This window comes from Neopelma chrysocephalum, unplaced genomic scaffold (genome assembly GCF_003984885.1).
Source record: "Neopelma chrysocephalum unplaced genomic scaffold, ASM398488v2 Primary Assembly neopelma1_60, whole genome shotgun sequence".
Taxonomy (NCBI): Eukaryota; Metazoa; Chordata; class Aves; order Passeriformes; family Pipridae; genus Neopelma; species Neopelma chrysocephalum.
The window spans coordinates 5,612,555-5,632,350 of record NW_020897715.1 but is presented as its reverse complement, the minus strand read 5'-3'; the positions used below and the strand labels follow the sequence as shown (position 1 = coordinate 5,632,350).

Below are 19,796 nucleotides of genomic sequence, written 5' to 3'. Positions count from 1 at the left end.
GAAGACACCGTAAAGCTCATCTCATTCCATGCCACTCCCAGAGGCAGGGACACCTTCCACTGCACCAGGTTGCTCAGAGCTCCATCCAACCTGGCTTTGAACACTTCCAGGGATGGGGCAGCCACAGCCTCTCTGGGCAACCTGTGCCAGGGCCTCACCAATATCTAACCTAAACTTATAATGTACAATATTTGGACACTTATAATGTACAGTATTTGAAGAACTGAGGGCTTATATTTTTTTCTTAAATTATTAATTTAAAATTATTATTTTCCTTGCATTGATTTAATTGAAATTGCTAAATTTCATAGGTTATGTAAATATATTACTTGAGAGAATGTGTAAATTTTAGAAATTTATGAATCTGTAATTTAGGAATCTTATGTAGTCTTGGCAGCTAATGTAGCACTCGGCCTTTGATAGATAGAGTATCAAAAGCACAGAGTGTGGTGGTGCCAGACTAATTTGTCATGGGGGGAGGAGTGAAGGCAAGAATATAGATACTCATGTCTGCAACATGAAGATAGGTAAGCTTTGGCTGTATTTTTGTTACAGCAATCTGAAAGAAACAAGTGCTCAGTTGCTTGGTTTGAACATTGAGATGATCCGTTACTTTCCCTTGTTGCTGAAGTATTCCACAGCTCCTTTGGCCGATAATGAGTGGGACTTCATCATGTGCTCCATGCTGGCTTGGTTAGAGGTAATGTGAAAGCATCCTCACTTTTGACATGGTTATCTTTTTTGATCATTCCCTGCATATGGCAGGGACACTTGTAATCTCAGTTTAACGAAAATTTGACACAACGTTAAAAAGAATTGCATAAAGTCCTGTGTGTGTTGGGCTTTGACAAAGGTCATGTGTAGTTTAAAAGCTATACTCTCCTGTTTCTTATTGTATATGGAGATGAAATCAGCTCACTCTTCAAGTAATATGATATTTAATAATGTCATTGGTAATTGGAGAATAATTTTGAAATATGTCTGTTCATAGAATCATAGAATTGATCTTGTTGGAAGAGACCTCCGAGATCATCAAGTCCAACCCTTGATCCAACACCACCATGGTTACTATACCATGGCACTAAGTGCCACATCCAGTCTCATCTTAAAAACCTCCAAGGACGGTGAATCCACCACCTCCCTGGGCAGCCCATTCCAATGTCTGATTACTCTCTCTGTAAAAAATTTTTTCCCAATATCCAACCTAAACCTCCCCTGGCACAGCTTAAGAACGTGCCCTCTTGTCCTACTGCTGGTTGTCTGGGAGAAGAGACCGACGCCCACCCGGCTACAACAGATGTTGTAGATCTCTGTGTTGAAAAATAATATTCCTTTAAGACCAAAGTCTAACATGATCCATAAAAATTAACTGAATAAAAAGCAGTATCTGCATTTCAATGTCTAACTAATCACGTGAAATATCAAAATTATATTCCAACGCTGCTAGGAAACAGGTCAGTAGTCAGCTGACTACTTCCTGATTAAGCAAATAAAGATACAGAGTCTCTCACTCTGTTATGCACTTAGAAGGGCAGGCTGGAAAATTCCATGTGACCATTCTTGCATGTGCCTCAAAACTATCTATTTTTTTTTTTTAATTTAAAAACAAATAACCAACTTGTGTGAAAATCTTGTGTAGACTAAGTGCTTGGGAATATTTTTAATTTATAATGATATTCCTTTTTGGGGGAACTGGTAAGAACAAAAATAAAAAGAAGAAGAAATGTTGGGGGAAAAGAAATATTCTTCTAACAGTCACTTCAATAATTTCTAGTTTTTAATAGCATGTTGTCAATTCCTTTTTGCAATTTGCAAATGCAAATATGATATTGGTAAAGCTTTTATGTTTGAGAGAGAATAGTGAAAGCACTTCACAGATCAGTTTTGTCTCATTGGACTGCACAAGTGCTCCAGGTGTGGTACATTCCTGTTTGATTTTCTTTCTGTCATTATAAAGGAGGTTATATAATGGAAGCAATCCAGGGTTCTAAATGTTGGTGAGACTTTGAAATTGATTTCAGGAAGTCCTACTAGAGTATAATTTACATTTTTAAACACAGCCCACCACCCCAAATAATTTTCAAATGGTCCTTGCAATTGAATCTTCTTTGAACTTCTGCTTTCTGGTGTAGACAAGGAATGTGAAACATACTTTAAAGCAAATTTATGGTTAAGAAATCTTTCTCTTTGTTTATTTCCTCCTAGACAACAAGTGAAAACCGTTCCCTTTATCATGTCCCGCTTGTGCAGATTTTTGCTTGTGTTAGTTGTGACTTGGCATCTGCCCTTAGTGCTTACTTTGAAGCTGCAGCTCCTGAAACTACTGAAAATCTCCCTAAGAACTTGATCAGTGAATGGAAAGAATTCTTTTCTGAGGGAATTCACAATTTGCTGTTACCTTTGTTGGTGAAAATCACAGGCAAGTATATGGCAAAGAGGGCAATAGCCAGGGTGTTCTGTAATAGAACTGAATGGGCTGTATTTTTGAATTTATAGGAATATTATGTCAATATAGTCTATAAAAACTCAGATTTTTTAACCCTTACATGCTAATTAGGAAAGTAATTGCACTTAACCTACTGATTCTTAAGATTAGATGGATGCTGCTAAGTGCAGTCTTGACTTATTTCTAGCGATGCTTGTTTGTGATATCATCCACGTTTTGCATCACGGCTTGTCTTGTTTTATATAGGAGAAACCAAAAATGCATCAGAAGGTTCTTTTCAGAACTCTGTGTTAATATCTTTGGGTGAAGCTCTAACTTACATATCGAAGGACCAGTTGTTAAACCATAAACTGCCACCGAAGTTTGTTGCAGGCCAGAAAACAAATCTGCCAGATAAACTCCAGACTCTACTGAATACATTGTCTCCATTGTTGCTTTTTCGGGCTCGACCTGTACAGATTTCTGTCTACCACATGCTGTACAAGTAAGAATCAACAAATTTCGCACTTCCTTCACCTCTCACCCCACCCTTTATTTTTTAAATGTGCTGTAGAACGTGCACTTATAGCTGCATGTTTAGCAAAACCATGTTCCATTATGGGTGAAAATTCTTAACTGGGCAATTTGTGTTCTATATTGGAGAACATTATATAAAGCTATGAATGCTAAATTTAATTGTAAAAGTAGACTTAATATATACTGAGAAATTTTACTGCAGTACATGAAGATACAATTTTATTTTCTGTATCATAGTTAGATAGATATCAGTATCATAATTATAAAGCTATTTATTTTTACCCCAAAATGAATCCTAAAATGTGAACTGAAGTGTTCCAGGTTTGACTGGCATCTGACACGATCATTAAATAGTATTTTCACTAATTTAGATAAGACATTAAGAAAGTGAATAAAAATAGGTAGTATTCTTGTGAACTTCTTGGATATCTCTAATACCTAAAGAGAGACTACAGAATTTGAAAAATAGTATGTGCAATAGCTTTATTCTGATAGAGAATTTTATTTTATTTTAGCATGTCTCAGGAAATGTAAGAGATCTGGAAAAGAACTGAGCAAGGCTATGTGCTCATTTATGTCACTAATGAACCATCTTTGCAATGGTGACATGTCTCTTAAAGATTCTGTGTTATTGTTGAGCAATAATTGCCATTATTTTATTGCCTATCAGTAATATTGACATTGATAAGCAAAGAACTACACATCACATATATTAAAATAATTTACTAAAAATTATTGAAAAATTAAATATGATTTTCTTTCCATATTTCTATAGATTAATGCCTGAATTACCTAAATTTGATGATGAAAATCTCAAATCCTATGGTGACGAAGAGGAGGAACTGGCATTGTGGGTATTTTTTCCCTCATTTTTTTAAGACTGTTTTCCGTATTTTTAAAATGTGTTATAAGACTGAAATATGCAGTAGAGTAGTCCTCTGTCAGAAGAAGTTAAAAGAAAAAAATTACATGGCTATGACAATAGGGTCATAAATATTTAAAATATTCAATATAATTGGTTAAATCTGCCTTTGCTAAAACTAGAGACAGTATTCACAATGTTTTTAGTTAAAGTTACTAGACTAAGTGCCATATATATGCTTTATATTGGAAAATCTTGACAGATTTTTACTTTTATTCAGAACGTGTCCATCTGCACAGGTAACTTCAGGTATTTGAAACTCCAAAATCAACCTGAGTGTTTTATACAACTTGAATCCAGTAAAATCTATGGTTGAAGAGGGAGTACAGTAACTGGTTAAAATTCATTTTATAACCTCAGCCCAATGATTAATACCTTTCCTAACTGTGGAGCTGCAAAAGGCTTTTTAATCCAAACCCAACAGTGATTAGGAGATCCATTGTTCAGTTGCTCCTTTGTTGGTGTGATAAGAAAGCAAGCAAAGCAGCTATCCATGATGTAGGTTAAATCATCTCAGCCATAGACCCCTTCCAGATTAAGCAATCAGCATTCAGTTTAAATTTGTCTTGTAAGAAGGTAAAAACACCAATTAAAAAATCCCTATATAGTACTGATGTGTGAGTTGGAAAGTAAATTTTCCTGTAATAACAGGCCCCTTTTTATGTTCTGCATGCATGGCTTTACTACCATGACTTTCTAGGAAGACTATGAACATAAATTCAGTGCTCAAGATTGGAGTTCACTGTTCCAGATAACATTTTTTCCGTAGATCACCTCCAGCAGCTCTTATGTCTATCCTGGCCACTCAAGAACTCTTGGTAGAAAACATCCTGGAATGCATTCCAGTTGGAGAATTTGCAGTTATTCAGCCCCTGAGTGATGAGTTCTGCCTTGTTCTGGGATATCTTCTCACTTGGAAGTTAATATTAGCTTTCTTCAAAGCAGCTTCTTCTCAGGTATATGTTCAGTCTTTTCATTTTAACTGAATTTCTTAAACTACTTATTTAGTTTGAATCTTGAAGTTTCATCAGCCTTGTTATTAATTATGTAATCCTACCTCTTGTTTTTGTGGAATTAGTGAAATTCTGAAAGCATCCCTGGACTTAGATTTCTGCACTGCTATAGTTGAGGGTGGTAATATTAAGAGGAATGAAGAATTAAGATTCATTAATAGATGATTCTTCCTTGCGTTTTCAAACAAGCTTGCTATATATTACGATCTTCTAATCATTCAAAATGGTGCAGAGAACTAAATCCCTCTTCTGACCACTTGTTCTGAATCACAGTCTTGCTTTTCCTCCCTGCAAGGACATATTTGTATCATTTACAGAATAAGCTATATTTATAAAGTGTGTTTTGTATTTTTTGTGTATTTTTTTTAATGGTACCAGCTGCGAGTTCTCTACTCACAATACCTTAGAAGAACTAAAAGCTTGAATAAACTGCTTTATCACTTGTTCAGGCTTATGCCTGAAAACCCTGTCTTTTCTGGGCCAGCTACAGAAGTTTCAAATAAGGACACAAAAACCTTCTTTACTGAAGAGCTTCATTTAGATGTTAAAGGTTAGTAAAAATTGTATTTGTGTATTTGAGAGAGCTGTTATATTGCAGAAGTTTAAATATGTTTTTTTTTTGCTTAAAAATACTTATTTAGAAAATCTTACCTATAAAACAGATACACAGAGAGACAAATACATACATATGTTTAGAAATCTTTGGTTAACACTCCCCATTTGAAACTTTATCAAAGTTGAAATGTTGATCAGAAAAATCAAGGACAACAAAAAACAGGAATAATACATTGCTACTATTGAAATCTGAATGTAAAGATTCCAAAACACTAAAAATGTGTGATCTATTCTGGGACCATTGCTTCTAGATATATCTTTTTAATGCTAAATAGAATTTTCATTTTTTCTTGTATATCAATATATAAATACAAAAAATTAAAAAATATTTTAATATATATATTTTAAATGTTTGAGACACTGTCTTGTTTTTTTCATGCTGTTCTGAAGACCCCGTTAATCAATGATGATGAAAGAAGATACACAGCTTTTTTTTAGCTGAGAAACATGAAAAAGAGTATTATTTTTTAAAGTTACTTCATTGAAGTTTTTATTTTATGTACCTGTGTAGGTATAAGCAAAGAAACTGAGTTTCCATTTCTTAATTTTTTGCTTGAACATCACTATGTTGCAGAACAATTTATCTGGATGACAGTTAAGAAAGAATTACTAAGATGACAACTCAAGGGAAAGATTTCCCTTATCTCATCATAGAATCAGTAAGGTGGAAAAGACCTCCAAGATCATCCAAGTTCAACCTTTGATCAAACAGCACCGTGCCCACTAAACCGTATCACTGAGTGCCCTGTCTACTTGTTTTTGGAACATGTCCAGGGACGGTGACTCCACCACTTCCCTGGGCCCCCTGTTCTAATGCTCAAACACTCTTTCAGTGAAGAATTTTTTCCTAATATCAATCTGAACCTCTGTTGGTGCACCCTGAGGCCATTTCTATGCATGAACATTGCAAACCTCAGCTGTTCTCCAAACATCTTATTGCTTGTTCGCTCCAAAGTGAGCATTTTGTAATTTCTATAATATAAAATTATTCTTGATTTATGATAGTCCACGTGAATTTTGAGGTGTGAAGTATTAAGCTAAGAAACAAAGAAACCAGCCTAGGGAAGAACGGCTGAGTCAAACAAGCCCTCAGAGTAGCAATAATAGGAATATGTATGTGAAATTCTGGTTACCACAGTTCTTTTGAGATCATAATTTTTGTATGTGGTGTGGAGGCACCAACATCCATGACTAATGTGTTAAGAGTATTTCAGCATCCTTTCTTTCCCTCCCCGGGACAGGAGTGCTGTCATCCCAGATTCCGCACTTGGCCTGCTCTGTGTACCACATAACTCTGAAAGACTTGCCGGCCATGGTCAGGCTTTGGTGGAATAGCTGTGAAAAACGTGTCTTCAATGTTGTAGATAAATTTACAAGCAAATACGTCAGCAGCGTCCTTTCTTCCCAGGAAATCTCTTCTGTTCAGACTAGCACACAGTTGTTTAATGGCATGACGGTTAGTAAGACTTTTTGTCCTTTCTTTTTATTTACTTCAGTTTTTTGCAAACATTTTAAGAAATCTGACTTCTCATAACCAGACTGTGGTTCTGAGTGTTTTATATGATTGCATTTTTGTTGTTCTAAATGACTGATGAAACATAGTTTTGCTTGGTATCAATATATTAAATTGATGTTTAATAATATTACTGTTTAGAAAAAAAATGAAAGAATGGGTTTCAGGATGTTGGAGAAGTTGAGGAAGTGGAAGATACTGTTATCAATATACTACTTTTTGCTTTTTTAAAAAGATGTAACCCATCACTAGATTGGAAAATGGCTGGTAATTTCCTTTTAGTTTGCCAAAATATAAGTAGATTTTTGTTTTCTTTGAGAAAAATGTTTACCTGGTCTAAGAAAATTATTTAATGCATATAGTAACGTATTCATAGTTTATATTATATATGTATAAAGACTAGAGATGGTGAGTATCTCTGTGGAGTTTTTTTAATATGTGCATTTTTTTCATAGGTAAAAGCTCGGTCTGCAGCACGAGAAGTCATTGCTACCTATTCAGTTGATGATATCTTTATTGAACTAATAATACAGCTTCCACCAAATTACCCACTGGGATCCATAACAGTTGAGAGTGGAAAGAGGGTTGGTGTGGCTGTTCAGCAGTGGCGTAATTGGATGCTACAGTTAAGCACATACCTTACACATCAGGTGGGTTTAAAGAAAGCTCCTAGTTTTGAAAACTTAAAAGTCCATATAATAGAAGAATATTCCTGGTAATGCAATATTGTATAGATCTGGATAATGGATCTCATCAGTTGATTGCAAAGCACTTCATAGGATTCGGGTCACTCTTACCATCTGCTTTTTTCCAGTTGCTTAAACAGAGGTACAATGATCAGCCTGCTAAGTCCTGTTAAATCTATAGCCTGAGTTGAAAATTCACTCTTAAGACATGGGCCAGTGTTTGCCCCATGTGGCAATGCCATCTCAACTGTAATTTGAAAAAAACCCCAAACAAATAACACCAAAAAAAAATCAAACTTGAAAACCCAGTCCATGGAATTCTCTAAAAGACTTGTGGTTGCTGAAGTTGCATCATCTGTGGTTATAACAAAACAGTGATTGAAAATTTTATAATCCCCTTTTAAGTGCTCCTAAATGCATTCTACCTCTGTGATGAATACTTGCATTCTGTAGATTAGACTATCATAAGTTACTCACTGCATGTATTGCACATAATTTCAGATTATAAAGCCTTCAGGCTTTGTTTTCTTCATGTGTTGATGAATAATAGTAGGAATAGTCCAAAGGAATTCTACAGTATTAACAGCTCTTTTTCCTCTGTTAGAATGGAAGTATTATGGAAGGCTTATCTTTGTGGAAAAATAATGTCGATAAACGTTTTGAAGGCGTTGAAGATTGCATGATCTGCTTTTCAGTCATTCATGGTTCCAACTATTCTCTTCCCAAAAAAGCTTGCAGAACATGCAAGAAAAAGTTTCATTCAGCTTGCTTGGTAAGTACCTTGACTAAATCTTTTTAAATAGGCAAAATATCCTGGACTCATAGAGCAGTTTGGGTTGGAAGGGACCTTATAGCTCATCTAGTTCCAACCCCCCGCCATAGGCAGGGACACTTCCAGTAGACCAGGTTGCCCAGAACCCCATCCAACCTGGCTATCCATATAGTTTAAACCATCTAGTTTAAACTTCTAGTGTGGTACCATCAATTTTCCACTTTGTCATTGGAGTATCTGGGATTAACTGAACTCATAAATTATCTCTGGATTTTGTACTAAGACATAAGGGCAGGTAATGAGAGGGGCTGCTACAGAGTGTATGTGTAATATGTGTTATGTACAAATACTTATGTATTTATACACATGCATACATGCACAAGTGAAAAGGGGGTTTTTTTAAGTATAGTTAATGTTTTGGTAGTTATATTCATTGGCAAATAATGATTATTATTGATGTACAGCGTTCCTGATATTCAGCTTGCATTTGTATATTAAACAGCTGTATTTCTCTTTTTTCAGTACAAATGGTTCACATCCAGCAACAAATCCACGTGTCCACTCTGTCGAGAGACATTCTTCTGAAATAAAACTGCCTTTCTTCTTTCTGCGAGCTAATTAACATGAAGAGCAGGCGATAAACTCTATGTTGAAAGAAGCTAACTCCTTGGAAATAATGTCAGTTACTTTAAATTCTTCACCAGTGGAATATGACACATATTTACCTCTGGACTGTTGTTTTTGTAAGTTTGAAGATTCTTCTTTGATATAAAGAAATAGATAACAATAATTTATTTTAATTGGTATATTTTTAAGATATGTTAAAAATTTCAGAAATAATGCAGAGTTATGTCTGAAAAAGTGGTGTTTAAGCCACAGCATAGTTGATTAAAACCTCTTATTTTAGGCATATTCTAACATGGTGTTATGTAATTAACCCAGATCATACCTCTTAATATAACAGATATAAAAGAGGTGGTATAAAGACTTGATTTTTGATTATGATGCATTCATAATAGTCCCTCTTATGGAGGAAAAAAATGTTGTTGCTGTTAGACATTAAGGCATGAAACTACAGTGATAATCTGCTGTTAAAGCATAATATTTAAACATAGCCTGTTCTAAATTAACATGTTTATAAACTGAAGTTTCCCTTTAACAGTTTCTTTTTCCCAAAACTCCTCAGCCATCCAGCAGCCTAAAAACTTGAAAACTCAGAAGCCCAACTAAGTAGAGAGAGCACAATCATTTCTGCATGACAATGAATAACACCATCTATTTATTGCTGATTGGCTTCTAAAGAGAAGGCATACACACTTATCAATCTTTGTTTATCTTCATTAGCTGGCAAATTAGCTATCGCTGAATGTCCACCGTACTTCCACTGTCCTATAATAATAAGGACTCTTAAGTGAATATACAGATGTATCTTAATTTAATAGCTTTCAACTATACATTTTTTCATGCCTTCTTTTTTTTAACAGCGGTAGCATACTAATATATTCCAACCTGGATGATATTTGTGGTGGATTTCTTTGAAAAGTCAATAAAAGGGGGGAATAAATAAATAAATTTTGTCAATCTCTGTAGTCTCCGGATTGCTGTTTCTTCCTCTGTGTGAAAAACTTTCAGGCATTAATAGTATAAATTTTAGGTTCTGTATGCTTTCTCAAAGTTGGTCACTTTTGAGGTGACAGCTCTAGAAATTATTTTAGCTGTTGATAACTGAAGCCTATATTTTTAACAGATAAGACTGGGCTTCCAGAGGAGAAATTCCTTGACCTTCTTTTTTGAGTAAGAGAGAATGGAAAGGATTTAACACTGGTATTGAAAAGGTCTAACTGAAAAGACAGAGTACTGAAAAGACAGAGTAGGTAGCAGCTGTATTGTTTCATAGTTACTGATGCTAAAACTCCAGGATTGTCTCAGTTGCATCACTTTGGTTATTCTAAATAACTTATTTACAAGGTCAGTAACTGACCTGAAGGTCAGTTGGGATTAACCAGCTAATGCTTGAAAAGAGCCATATTAAACTCTTCTAGCAGACCTTAACAAATGCTAGGTGTACCTGCACACAACTGTAGATGGCAAATTTCAAAATTAAAAAAAAATTACCTGTTGTGTCACTAGTTCCCAGTCTTCACCAGGCTGATGGGAGCATAACAGGGATCACCTCTGGCAGAACTCACCTACGTTCTCATTTGGAGTGCATTTTGAGAAGTACTTCCACCAAAGCTGCAGCAGACCAATTGGAGCCAGGAGAACTGCCTCATGAATTATTTAAGTGGATGCATGTATTTCCTTTTCCAAATAGCCAGTTGTTAGATAGTTCAGTGCAATCATTCTTTTGTTCAAAGCATGTTGTTTTATTACACTTTCTGTTCTGATTTTTATTATTCTGTCCTTTATAACTTAAAACTGCACACACTGTTGAGTGTTGTGATCTAATGTGCTGGATGACTGCTCTCTTTTATCTTTGATTACCTATTTTAAAACTAATTCTTTAGTGATAACTAAAATCTAGACAGTTTAATTAAAACTGCCTTTTGTTAAACATGTAGCTTGATTCTATTGCATGTTGTGATTGCATCTTAAAATCTTCTGATTAGCCAAAGCGGTCAACACCGCAAAACTTCTAGAGGGGTCTATGGCTGTGACAGCATTTTGGTTCATTCAAACAGCCCTGTGCCTATAACATCAAATCCCATGATTCTACAGAAAAACAAAATTGTGCATAAAACCTCTTCTAGCAGTTTTGTAAGGGAAAACTGAAGCAAAAAAAAAAGTGTGGCTTTGCTAAGGGTCTGTCATCAAGTCAAAAAGGTTCTAGAAGTAGGAAGCAGGCAAATTGCAATATAGCTTCTCAGAAGTGACTAGTTGGTCACTGCAAAATCAAAACTTTGCTTAAAATCTTCAGTGTGGAAACACTTCATATCACATATGGCTTAAAGTTTCTCTTAACAAGTTATTCAGAAGGTAAAACAAAGTCCTGAGTCAAGCCTCACTTTGGTCAATTAAATGCAATTTTTTTTTTAGCCTCAGTAGTTTCAAGAACTGTAATTTCTAGTATACTGTATAAATGTTAAGCAACACCTTTATCATGACTGCATCTTCCTTCTAAACCCTCCTGTTGTGTGTTTGTGTTCACATTCATGTTCATTCATATAAAAACAAATGGACAGAAAAGCTACTGAAGGGAGCTGTTAGCTGCGTTTGAATTGTTGAATTGACTTGCAGCTTTGCTCTTCAGTGGCCTGCTAAACTGGGGAATGGCAGCTCTCAAGAGTGTAAAACAATCACCACTGCACACTTCCTGCAATTCAGTCCTTTTTTCTATCTTCTTCAGGATGGTTTAAGGAATAATTTTTATGCCAGACTGGCCTAAGTTGACTTTTGACCTATATGAGCTTCTTTGCAGTAAAATACCTCAAGTGGCATAGAAAGGCATGTTTGTGCTAACAGCACCTCCACTTTTGCCTGTCTAAACCCTCCTTTTTTCAGTCTCCCAGAGAAGTTTTTTTTTAGGTCACTGCAGACAAAAGCTCTCCATTGGGGTCTGTTGGTCAGGAAATACCTTCCTATTTTGGATAGTGATTTTGAGAAAGGACTTTTATTCCACTTCTCTACTTCCTTACAGTCATTGTTTTCAGTTACCCAGGTACTAGCCTTTTTAACTGCACGCTTTTTTCCTCCTTAATACCTTTTCATGGATGACTACTCTTCATCTAGATTACTCCATAGTAGTATCCTCCTTGTAAAATGGCATAAAAGGGAGCGCAATCACCATGTTACTGCCCAGAAGACTTCAGGAGAGGAATAGCATGCCTTGAATCATAGAATTGTTAAGGCTGAAAAGATCTTCAGGATCATCAAGTCCAACCAACCCACCACCACTTCCATGTTCACTATTAAACGATGTCCTCAAGTGCTATATCCACATGTTTTTTGAACATTTCCAGGGATGGTGACTTCACATTTCCCTGGAAGCCTATTCCAAAGCTTGACAACTCTCTGTGTGTGAATTTATTTTTTTTTTAATACCTAATCTAAACCTCCCCTGGCGCAACTTGAGGCTTTTTCCTCTCATCCTGTCACTTGTTACCTGGGAGAAGAGGCCAACCCACACCTGGGTGCAACCTCCCTTCAGCGAGTTGTAGTGACAAGGTGTCCCCTGAGCCTCCTGTTCTCCAGGCTAAACACCCCCAGCTCCCTCAGCTGCTCATCAGACTTGTTCTCCAGACCCTTCCCCAGCTCCCTTGCACTTCTCTGGATACGCTTCAGCACCTCAACATTCTTCCTGAACTGAGGGGCCCAAAACTGAATCCAGGATTTGAGGTGTGGCCTCACCAGTGCCCAGCACAGGGGGACAATCACTGCCCTGGTCCTGATGGCCACACTATTGCTGACACAGGCCAGGATGCCACTGGGCCTCTTGGCCACCCGGGCACACACTGGATCATGTTCAGCCACTGTCAACCTGCACCCCCAGGTTCTTTTCTGCTGGGCAGCTTTCCAGTCACTCTGCCCCCAGCCTGTAGCGCTGCAGGGGGTTGTGGTGACCCAAGGGCAGGACCTGGCACAGGAAAGACACTTGCTTCACCTTTCTGTTCAGAAGTACACCATTTCCTTCTGACAGAAACAAACTTGCTCATTGTGCCTTAGACCTGTAAAGGTGCCTGACACTACATCAAAAGGAGTACCACTGATTCAAAGTATTCCTTTAAACCCAGCATAGCTACAAACTAGCTATAAAAACAGGAGGAATTACATAAAGTACATTATTATAACAAGACACAATGACAAATAGACAAATACCTATTTATAGAGGAAAAAGCCTTTGGTGCTTAAGTGCAAATGCAGCAGGGTGGGTTACTTCATGGTTCCTCCACAACTGCCCTGCAGATAGCCAGAGGATAACTGTACCTCTGCCAGCAGACAACAGCTGGTTCACATCCAGAATAAATATAAATACAGAGTCTTGATCAGTCTCACTGCAGTAATCAGGAAGTGAAAATACACCTTAAGAAGGTCAAAATCTTGGTTTAAAAATTATTTGACAACTTCAGTGTTCAACTGACAACTAGATGTTCAACTTTCTGCATGCCTACTACCTGGAAGGTGAAGAGAAATTATCAAGACTTCCTAAATTTGAGGATAGTCAGCTTCTCTTGTCCTGCTTGCCTGGAAAGTACTTGTATGCCTTCTAAGCCACTTTTCTTCATTGTTTCCAGAATTTCATCTGTAATTGAAAGTTCAGTGTTTACAACTGAATTAGAAACTGGTTATAAAGTATCTGTCAAATGTAAACTGTAAAGCAAAGATTATAAACTATGTCCTCTTATTCTTTCAGACAGTAATTTTTATGCAAAATAATTTCCCACCAAGAATAAAGCTTACAATTTATTACCCGAAGTTCAGTATTTTGCTATTAATAACAAAGAAAAATTCTGTATGAAGCTAAACTGTAGGAGAAAGGAAAAAGGAGATTTTGCAGCATTGTCTCCCAAAAGCTGCCTAATAAATCATGTGTGAAGAATAATCTTTCTTCTTAAAATTACTTGATAACTTGTAGCCATTGGCATTAGATCAGAAGAAACAAGCCCAAATCTTTTCCCTAGATCTTTAAAATGAAAGATGTCACATTTCCAGCTAAGGGCTTTTGCCTTTTAAGTTAACACCACCATTCTCTTCCATGAGAAAGGATTGGCCTGGCTTTGTTAATTAGTTCAGAAGATTTACAGTCACCTCTCAGACTTGGAACTGAACTCTTGCAGAGCTGCCAGGGTCCTACATACTACCATTTTCCAAATTAGCTTGGGGAGGTCTTAGTTTTGATAAATTTGCTTGTATTTTTGGTCTAGCTGTGATCAATGTTTTGATTAATAGTGTTAAAACTGGTTTGGCACATTTAAATGTCCAAGGACAGTGATCACCTGGATTATTTTCTTTAATTGTGACCAAGTAGAATAATCCTCCGGGTGAAAGTAGGTCTGGTACTAACGGGAAAACTCTATCCATTACCTCTCTGCCCTGTTTGCCACCGGCCCAGGATACCTCTATTCCATGGCTTTTCACCTAGGAAGAATGAAAACAAAGACTGTCATAACATAGACTGATAGCATTGTCACTGGTACTTGTAAGAGAAACATCATTATTATCTCTAGCTTTAGGTGTCTGCCATTAGAAGTCTGACAATTTTGATTCAGCAGGTTAGTTTACACAGCAAATTACTTCAAGACTACTTTCTACAGGATGAACATACTATTTTGTTTCAAGTTCTATTCTTAAACTGAATTAAAAGAGCTACATTGTCACATACTTTGTATGACTATTTTCTTGTAATGTTTTATGAGCTTGTTTGCCAAGTCAAAGGTGGTCAGAAAACCCCTGAAGTGTTTATGGGTCAAATTCTGAGAGCAGGAGTCTGCAGAAGCAGAGGATTTTTATTCTGCAGGAAACATGCATTTTCAGTTGAAAGTCTTCTATAAGAATTCCTTAGCATGCCTAACAGGAGTCCTACATGGTTTATACTTGATGGAGGAAGCAGGTATTAAGAAGCAGCAGCTAGCAATCCTTATTCCCACGTAGACTTTATAGGGAACTCCAGCATTTTCACTAAATCAGTGCTGGTCCTACAACATCCTTTACTATTTTAAAAAACCCTTGCAGTTTTCATAGCAGGGTCTTTTTGATTTGCCGTCTCTCCTCTGACAGTAGAAATACTATTTTTATTGTGTATTTCAAATTTTTCTTACCTCTTCAGAAGGTGTTACCACATATGGTGGATTAAACAGCAGCAGATCAACCTTCCCATTTAATCTTGGAGACAATCCTTTGACCTGTAGATGAAGTTGATGATTCTTTTGTGTGGGGTTTTTTTTTTGAAACATGAAGAATGCAAATATTTTGTAAAAATACAGTTATGTAATGCTGGATATTCTAAGCATTTCATCCTGAGTCAGGAACACTAACCTTTACTTTCTATGTGCAAGAGAAGCATCAAGAAGAAGTACCCATGCAGAGCAGAACAATTTCAACAGTCTTACGATTATGTTATGCATAAGTTGTAAAAACGTAAGAGACATATGTGCGGACACAGGGGTAGTACTTTATTCTTGCTCAGTTCAGAATTTAAGTTAGATATAAAAGAATGTTGAGTTTATCATTGGTTAACATTTGTTAGCCAAAATGACTGATCTGTGACAACTGCAGTTCAGTTCTCAGGTATGAGCAGTTGTTCATCCATTTTAAATCCCATTTATTGTTGCCTATCTACATTGTCTTTTGTAAACATATATATTCGGGGTTAAAAGATGAGAAAATTAGGTTTTCTCCATATCAAATTTTGTAAGAAACTAAAAGTAACAATATACACAAGTCCTAATTAAATCAGAAAAGGCTGAGAACTAAGAACTCTATAGCTTTAGAGGAAGGGGTATGATAATGTCAAGTCACTACAGAATTCCTTGTTCAGCATTTTCCCAAATTGCATCTACAGAATTTATTTTTTAAATTAATTCAATGACTTTTTAGAGCTTAATTATGAATTCTAGAGCTTGTGTAGTTTGGTCTTCTCTTCTTTCAGAAACATTTTGGCATTTTGGTTTTCTTCTTCCCTATCCATGCTTTTAAAAAGAAGGTTTGTTCTAGGCTTTTTAGTTACTTTTCAGTATCAGGGCCACAAAGATGATTACAGGTCTGGAGCATCTCTCTTACGAGAAGAGACTGCAGGAGCTGGGCCTGCTTAGTCTGCAGAAAAGACTGAGAGGGGGGAATCTTATTAATGCATATAAATATCTCAAAGGTGGGTACCAAGAGGATGGTGCCAGACTCTTTTCAGTGGTGCCCAATGACAAAACAAGGAGTAATGACCATAAACTAAAACACAACAAGTTCCACCTCAACATGAGGAAGAACTTCTTTACATTGAGGGTGGCAGAGCACTGGAACAGCCTGTCCAGGGAGGTCATGGATTCTCCCTTTCTGGAAACATTCAAAATCCACCTGGACATGTTCTTAACTATTGTGTGATTCCGTGATCTCTAACAAGTATTAAAAAATTACAAAAACTATAAAGAAGATATTATTGAAACATCTATCTTACCAAGTCAGTAATGACTGGCTGAAGGTGAACATTGTTAAGCCGAGCTGTCTCCTGTGTACAGTAAGCTGCCATGGGGTTGATATCTGTACATCTAAAAGCAAAATATTACTAAGTGTAAGTTATAGGCTACCGTACATGGAAGTTTAACCCTATGAACCACATGCTAATTTATGTACTCTCAAAGAAAACATCCATTTCAGCATCCTTTACTTTGCAAGTAAATAGCAAAAAACACCTAGTAAAATACACATTATATTAGCAGCTAAACCACTCAGTGCTACACTGTAAGTTTTAATGGCTGGCTGAAAGCTGAAGTGTAGGATTTCCACTTCAACGCTAGCTCTGCATAAATATATATATTCATACAAGTCTCTAATAAAATTCAGTTACTGCCAACACCCAGGTAACTAATCTCATGAGACCACAGGAAGACTAGTCAGTGGGTAAAATTTAATATTCAACCCAGCAAACACAAGTGTAGCCATGGAAAAATGGAATTGTAGTCACAGCACTACTTGATTGTTACAGAACCTGAAGTAAATAGTTCAGTACCTGTTGTGGTGCATCCCCTTTTGCCCTCAGTCCACATCTCAGAAATGCTCAACAAGCTTTCTTTTTGCTTTAATTTCCTTAGCTGTAGAACTAAGCTAATATTTCTTTGTAAATAGTTTTTAAAATGGGAAAATGAGAAATATATATGTGAGGGCTAAGCATTCTTTATTATTGCACGCAACAGTTTAAATGCTGTTATACTTACATGTACAGTACACTGGATCCAAGAATGGAAGAAGCTAGAAATGTTGAAACCACACCAGATCCAGATCCTATTTCAAGGCAGATCTCAACTCTAAAGAGAGAAAACTCTGGATGACTTTTATTTGTAACATATAAGAGCATCACAACAGACACAGAATTAGTCAAGACAGTGTTATGAAACATGCTGTCCTTCTCCCAAACGTGCTAAAGTCACAGAATATCATAGAATATCCCGAGTTGGAAGGGACCCACAAGGATCATCAATTCCAGCTCCCGAACTTGCTGGTCACATGGCCCTCAATGCTCACATTATGTCACCTGTCCCATAGGGGCTTCCAGGCCTCCTGGTGCCCATACAGATGATTCCTGGTGATCACAAGCCACTTCTGGAAACACATATGTTTCTCCTATGCCTAACATGAAAGTTTCTGTTAACTATGTAATCTCAACAGTACAAGCTACATTTCTACAGCATTTATTGTACGTTTATTGCAGTGAGGCTGAACTCCAATATAAATTATGAAAGATCATTGTGAAGCTGCTCAAAGAGAGCAGGGCTCAAATGCATGGCATCATAGAATATTCTGAGTTGGAAGGGACTCAAAAGGATTATCAAAGTCCAACTCCTGCCCCGGCGCAGGACACCTCAAGAATAACACCATGTGCCTGAGAGCATTGTCCAAACCCTCCCTGAACTCTGTCAGGCTTGGGGCTGTGACCGCTTCCCTGGGGAGCCTGTTCCAGTGCCCAACCACCCTCGGGGTGAACAATGTTTTCCTGATATCCAACTTCAATCTTCCCTGACACAGCTTCATGCCGATCCTTCGGGGCTTGTCCCCGGTAAACAGAGAGCAAAGATTAGTGTCTGTCCCTCCACTTCCCCTCACGAGGGAAGCTATGGGGTCTGTCCTCAGTGTGCTCTTCTCCAGGCTGAACAAGTCCAGTGAACTCAGCCGCTCCTCGTATGGCCCCTCTAGACCCTTCACCATCTTCGTAGCCCTCCTCTGGATACTGACAGCTTTAAGACCCGTCTGATACTGTGGCGCCCAGTCCCTCTGTGACAGCAATCCCTCAGCACATTAACCCCCTCCTCAGGTGCCTGGCGGCCGGTGCTGGTTCCGCCCCTCCGCGCCGCCCCTACCGAGCCTCCCGCAGGCGGCCCGCATCCTGCTCCAGCGCATCCAGCAGCAGGAAGGTGTCCTCAGCCGGCTCGTACACATCGCGGAAGGGCCCCCCCGGGCCCAGGTGTCCGTATAGCGGGGTGGACAGCGCAGGCCCCGCCATGGCGACACCTCCGGCGCGGGGGGGAAGGGGCGGGGCGGGGGGAGGGAACTGCGCGGGCCGGGACTGCGGCGGGCGGGGCGGTGCCGCACCGGCCCCACCGATCCCACCGATCCCACAGAGCCGGCGCTAAACACCCTCGGTGTGCGCGACCAGCCCGCCGTGGGTGTCCGTGAGTGCCGATGCGAGAGAGCCCTGCTGGTGTTGCTCATAATATTGGTGTCCGCTTCACAAATTGTGTGTTCACCATGAGAACTACCACAGGGAGTCAGCGTGAACACCGAATGAAAGAGGCGCTGAGGGAAGTTTTCGAAGCACACAGGGGAAACCCTTACACTGATACTCAAACGAAGCTCTGTTTTCCAGTTATAAAATACTATGTTTCTGTGATTTTTTACCAACAACACCTCACCGCATCCTTATGTACCAACCCTGTGAACTTCAGAGTCATAGAATCACAGAATGGCCTGGGTTGGAAGGGACCTTAAAGATCGTCTAGTTCCAACCCCTCTGCCGTGGGCAGGGACACCTTCCACTAGAGCAGGTTGCTCAGAGCCCCATCCAACCTGGCCTGAAACACTTCCAGGGATGGGGCAGCCACAGCTTCTCTGGGCAACCTGTTCCATTGTCTCACCACACTCACACTAAAAGAATTTCATCCTAATATCCAATCTAAACCTACTCTCTTTCTGTTTGAAGTCTTAACCCTTTTTCACTTCATGCCCCTGTAAGTAGTCTCTCTCCATCTTTCTTCTAAGCTCTTTGGGTACTGGAAGACCTCAATTAGGTCACCCTGAAACTTTCTCTTTTCTAGGCTGAACAATCCCAATTCTCTCAGCCTTTCTTCATAGGAGAGGTGCTCACTCCAGTAATGCTGGTGTCCTCTTTCAGACTTGCTCCCACATGTCGATGTCCTTCCTGTGCTTGGGACCCCAGAGATGGATGCAGTACACTAACAAAAATGAGGCTCTGCAAAACTAAGAATTGAGGGGAAATTTCAGGGCACAGATCAGACTAATAATTTTCTCTACACAACAAAACCCAAACAAATTGTGATCAAAAGCAGAAGAGAGAGGTGGACAAATTCTAATTCCCATTAAATATCTGTGTTTAATTATTAATGCACTGAACACTCAAATTCTGACAGTATGATGAATGTCTAGGTCAATGAA

At 38.2% G+C, this 19,796-nt stretch overlaps 2 protein-coding genes across 3 annotated transcripts in view; one reads left to right on the top strand and one right to left on the bottom strand.

Moving 5' to 3' along the window:
* The window catches only part of LTN1 (listerin E3 ubiquitin protein ligase 1), a 31,043-nt gene extending 20,975 nt beyond the window's left edge, over window positions 1-10,068 (top strand). The window contains exons 21-30 of the mRNA XM_027680897.1: window positions 556-700; window positions 2,206-2,419; window positions 2,693-2,930; window positions 3,738-3,812; window positions 4,654-4,840; window positions 5,276-5,447; window positions 6,754-6,968; window positions 7,481-7,675; window positions 8,316-8,483; window positions 9,006-10,068. Coding sequence (XP_027536698.1) covers window positions 556-700; window positions 2,206-2,419; window positions 2,693-2,930; window positions 3,738-3,812; window positions 4,654-4,840; window positions 5,276-5,447; window positions 6,754-6,968; window positions 7,481-7,675; window positions 8,316-8,483; window positions 9,006-9,068 — 1,672 coding nt within the window. The 3' untranslated portion in view covers window positions 9,069-10,068. The remainder of the gene's footprint in view (window positions 1-555; window positions 701-2,205; window positions 2,420-2,692; window positions 2,931-3,737; window positions 3,813-4,653; window positions 4,841-5,275; window positions 5,448-6,753; window positions 6,969-7,480; window positions 7,676-8,315; window positions 8,484-9,005) is intronic.
* Window positions 10,069-13,280: 3,212 nt separating this feature from the next.
* Window positions 13,281-18,642, bottom strand: N6AMT1 (N-6 adenine-specific DNA methyltransferase 1). Of its 2 annotated transcripts, none has more exons than XM_027680905.1 (6): window positions 18,485-18,642; window positions 17,345-17,434; window positions 16,588-16,678; window positions 15,239-15,343; window positions 14,417-14,558; window positions 13,281-13,722 (listed from the first exon to the last, which is right to left on the bottom strand). In XM_027680905.1, the coding sequence occupies exons 1-6, from the start codon at window positions 18,625-18,627 to the stop codon at window positions 13,616-13,618; spliced, it is 678 nt and encodes a 225-aa protein (XP_027536706.1). In that variant the 5' UTR covers window positions 18,628-18,642; the 3' UTR covers window positions 13,281-13,615. The 2 variants fall into 2 exon arrangements, with proteins under 2 accessions (XP_027536706.1, XP_027536707.1); XM_027680906.1 differs by having other exon boundaries at window positions 15,239-15,322.
* Between the last annotated feature and the right edge of the window lie 1,154 nt (window positions 18,643-19,796).

Bases quoted from the DNA above. Each gene is read 5' to 3' on its own strand.
- N6AMT1 (XM_027680905.1), bottom strand. From the start codon at position 18,627: ATGGCGGGGCCTGCGCTGTCCACCCCGCTATACGGACACCTGGGCCCG. The intron at 15,344-16,587 runs GTAAGATAGATG...CCCACACAAAAG, and splicing joins AGCCAGTCATTACTGACTTG to AATCATCAACTTCATCTACA. The intron at 14,559-15,238 runs GTAAGAAAAATT...CATTCTTCCTAG, and splicing joins TGGTAACACCTTCTGAAGAG to GTGAAAAGCCATGGAATAGA.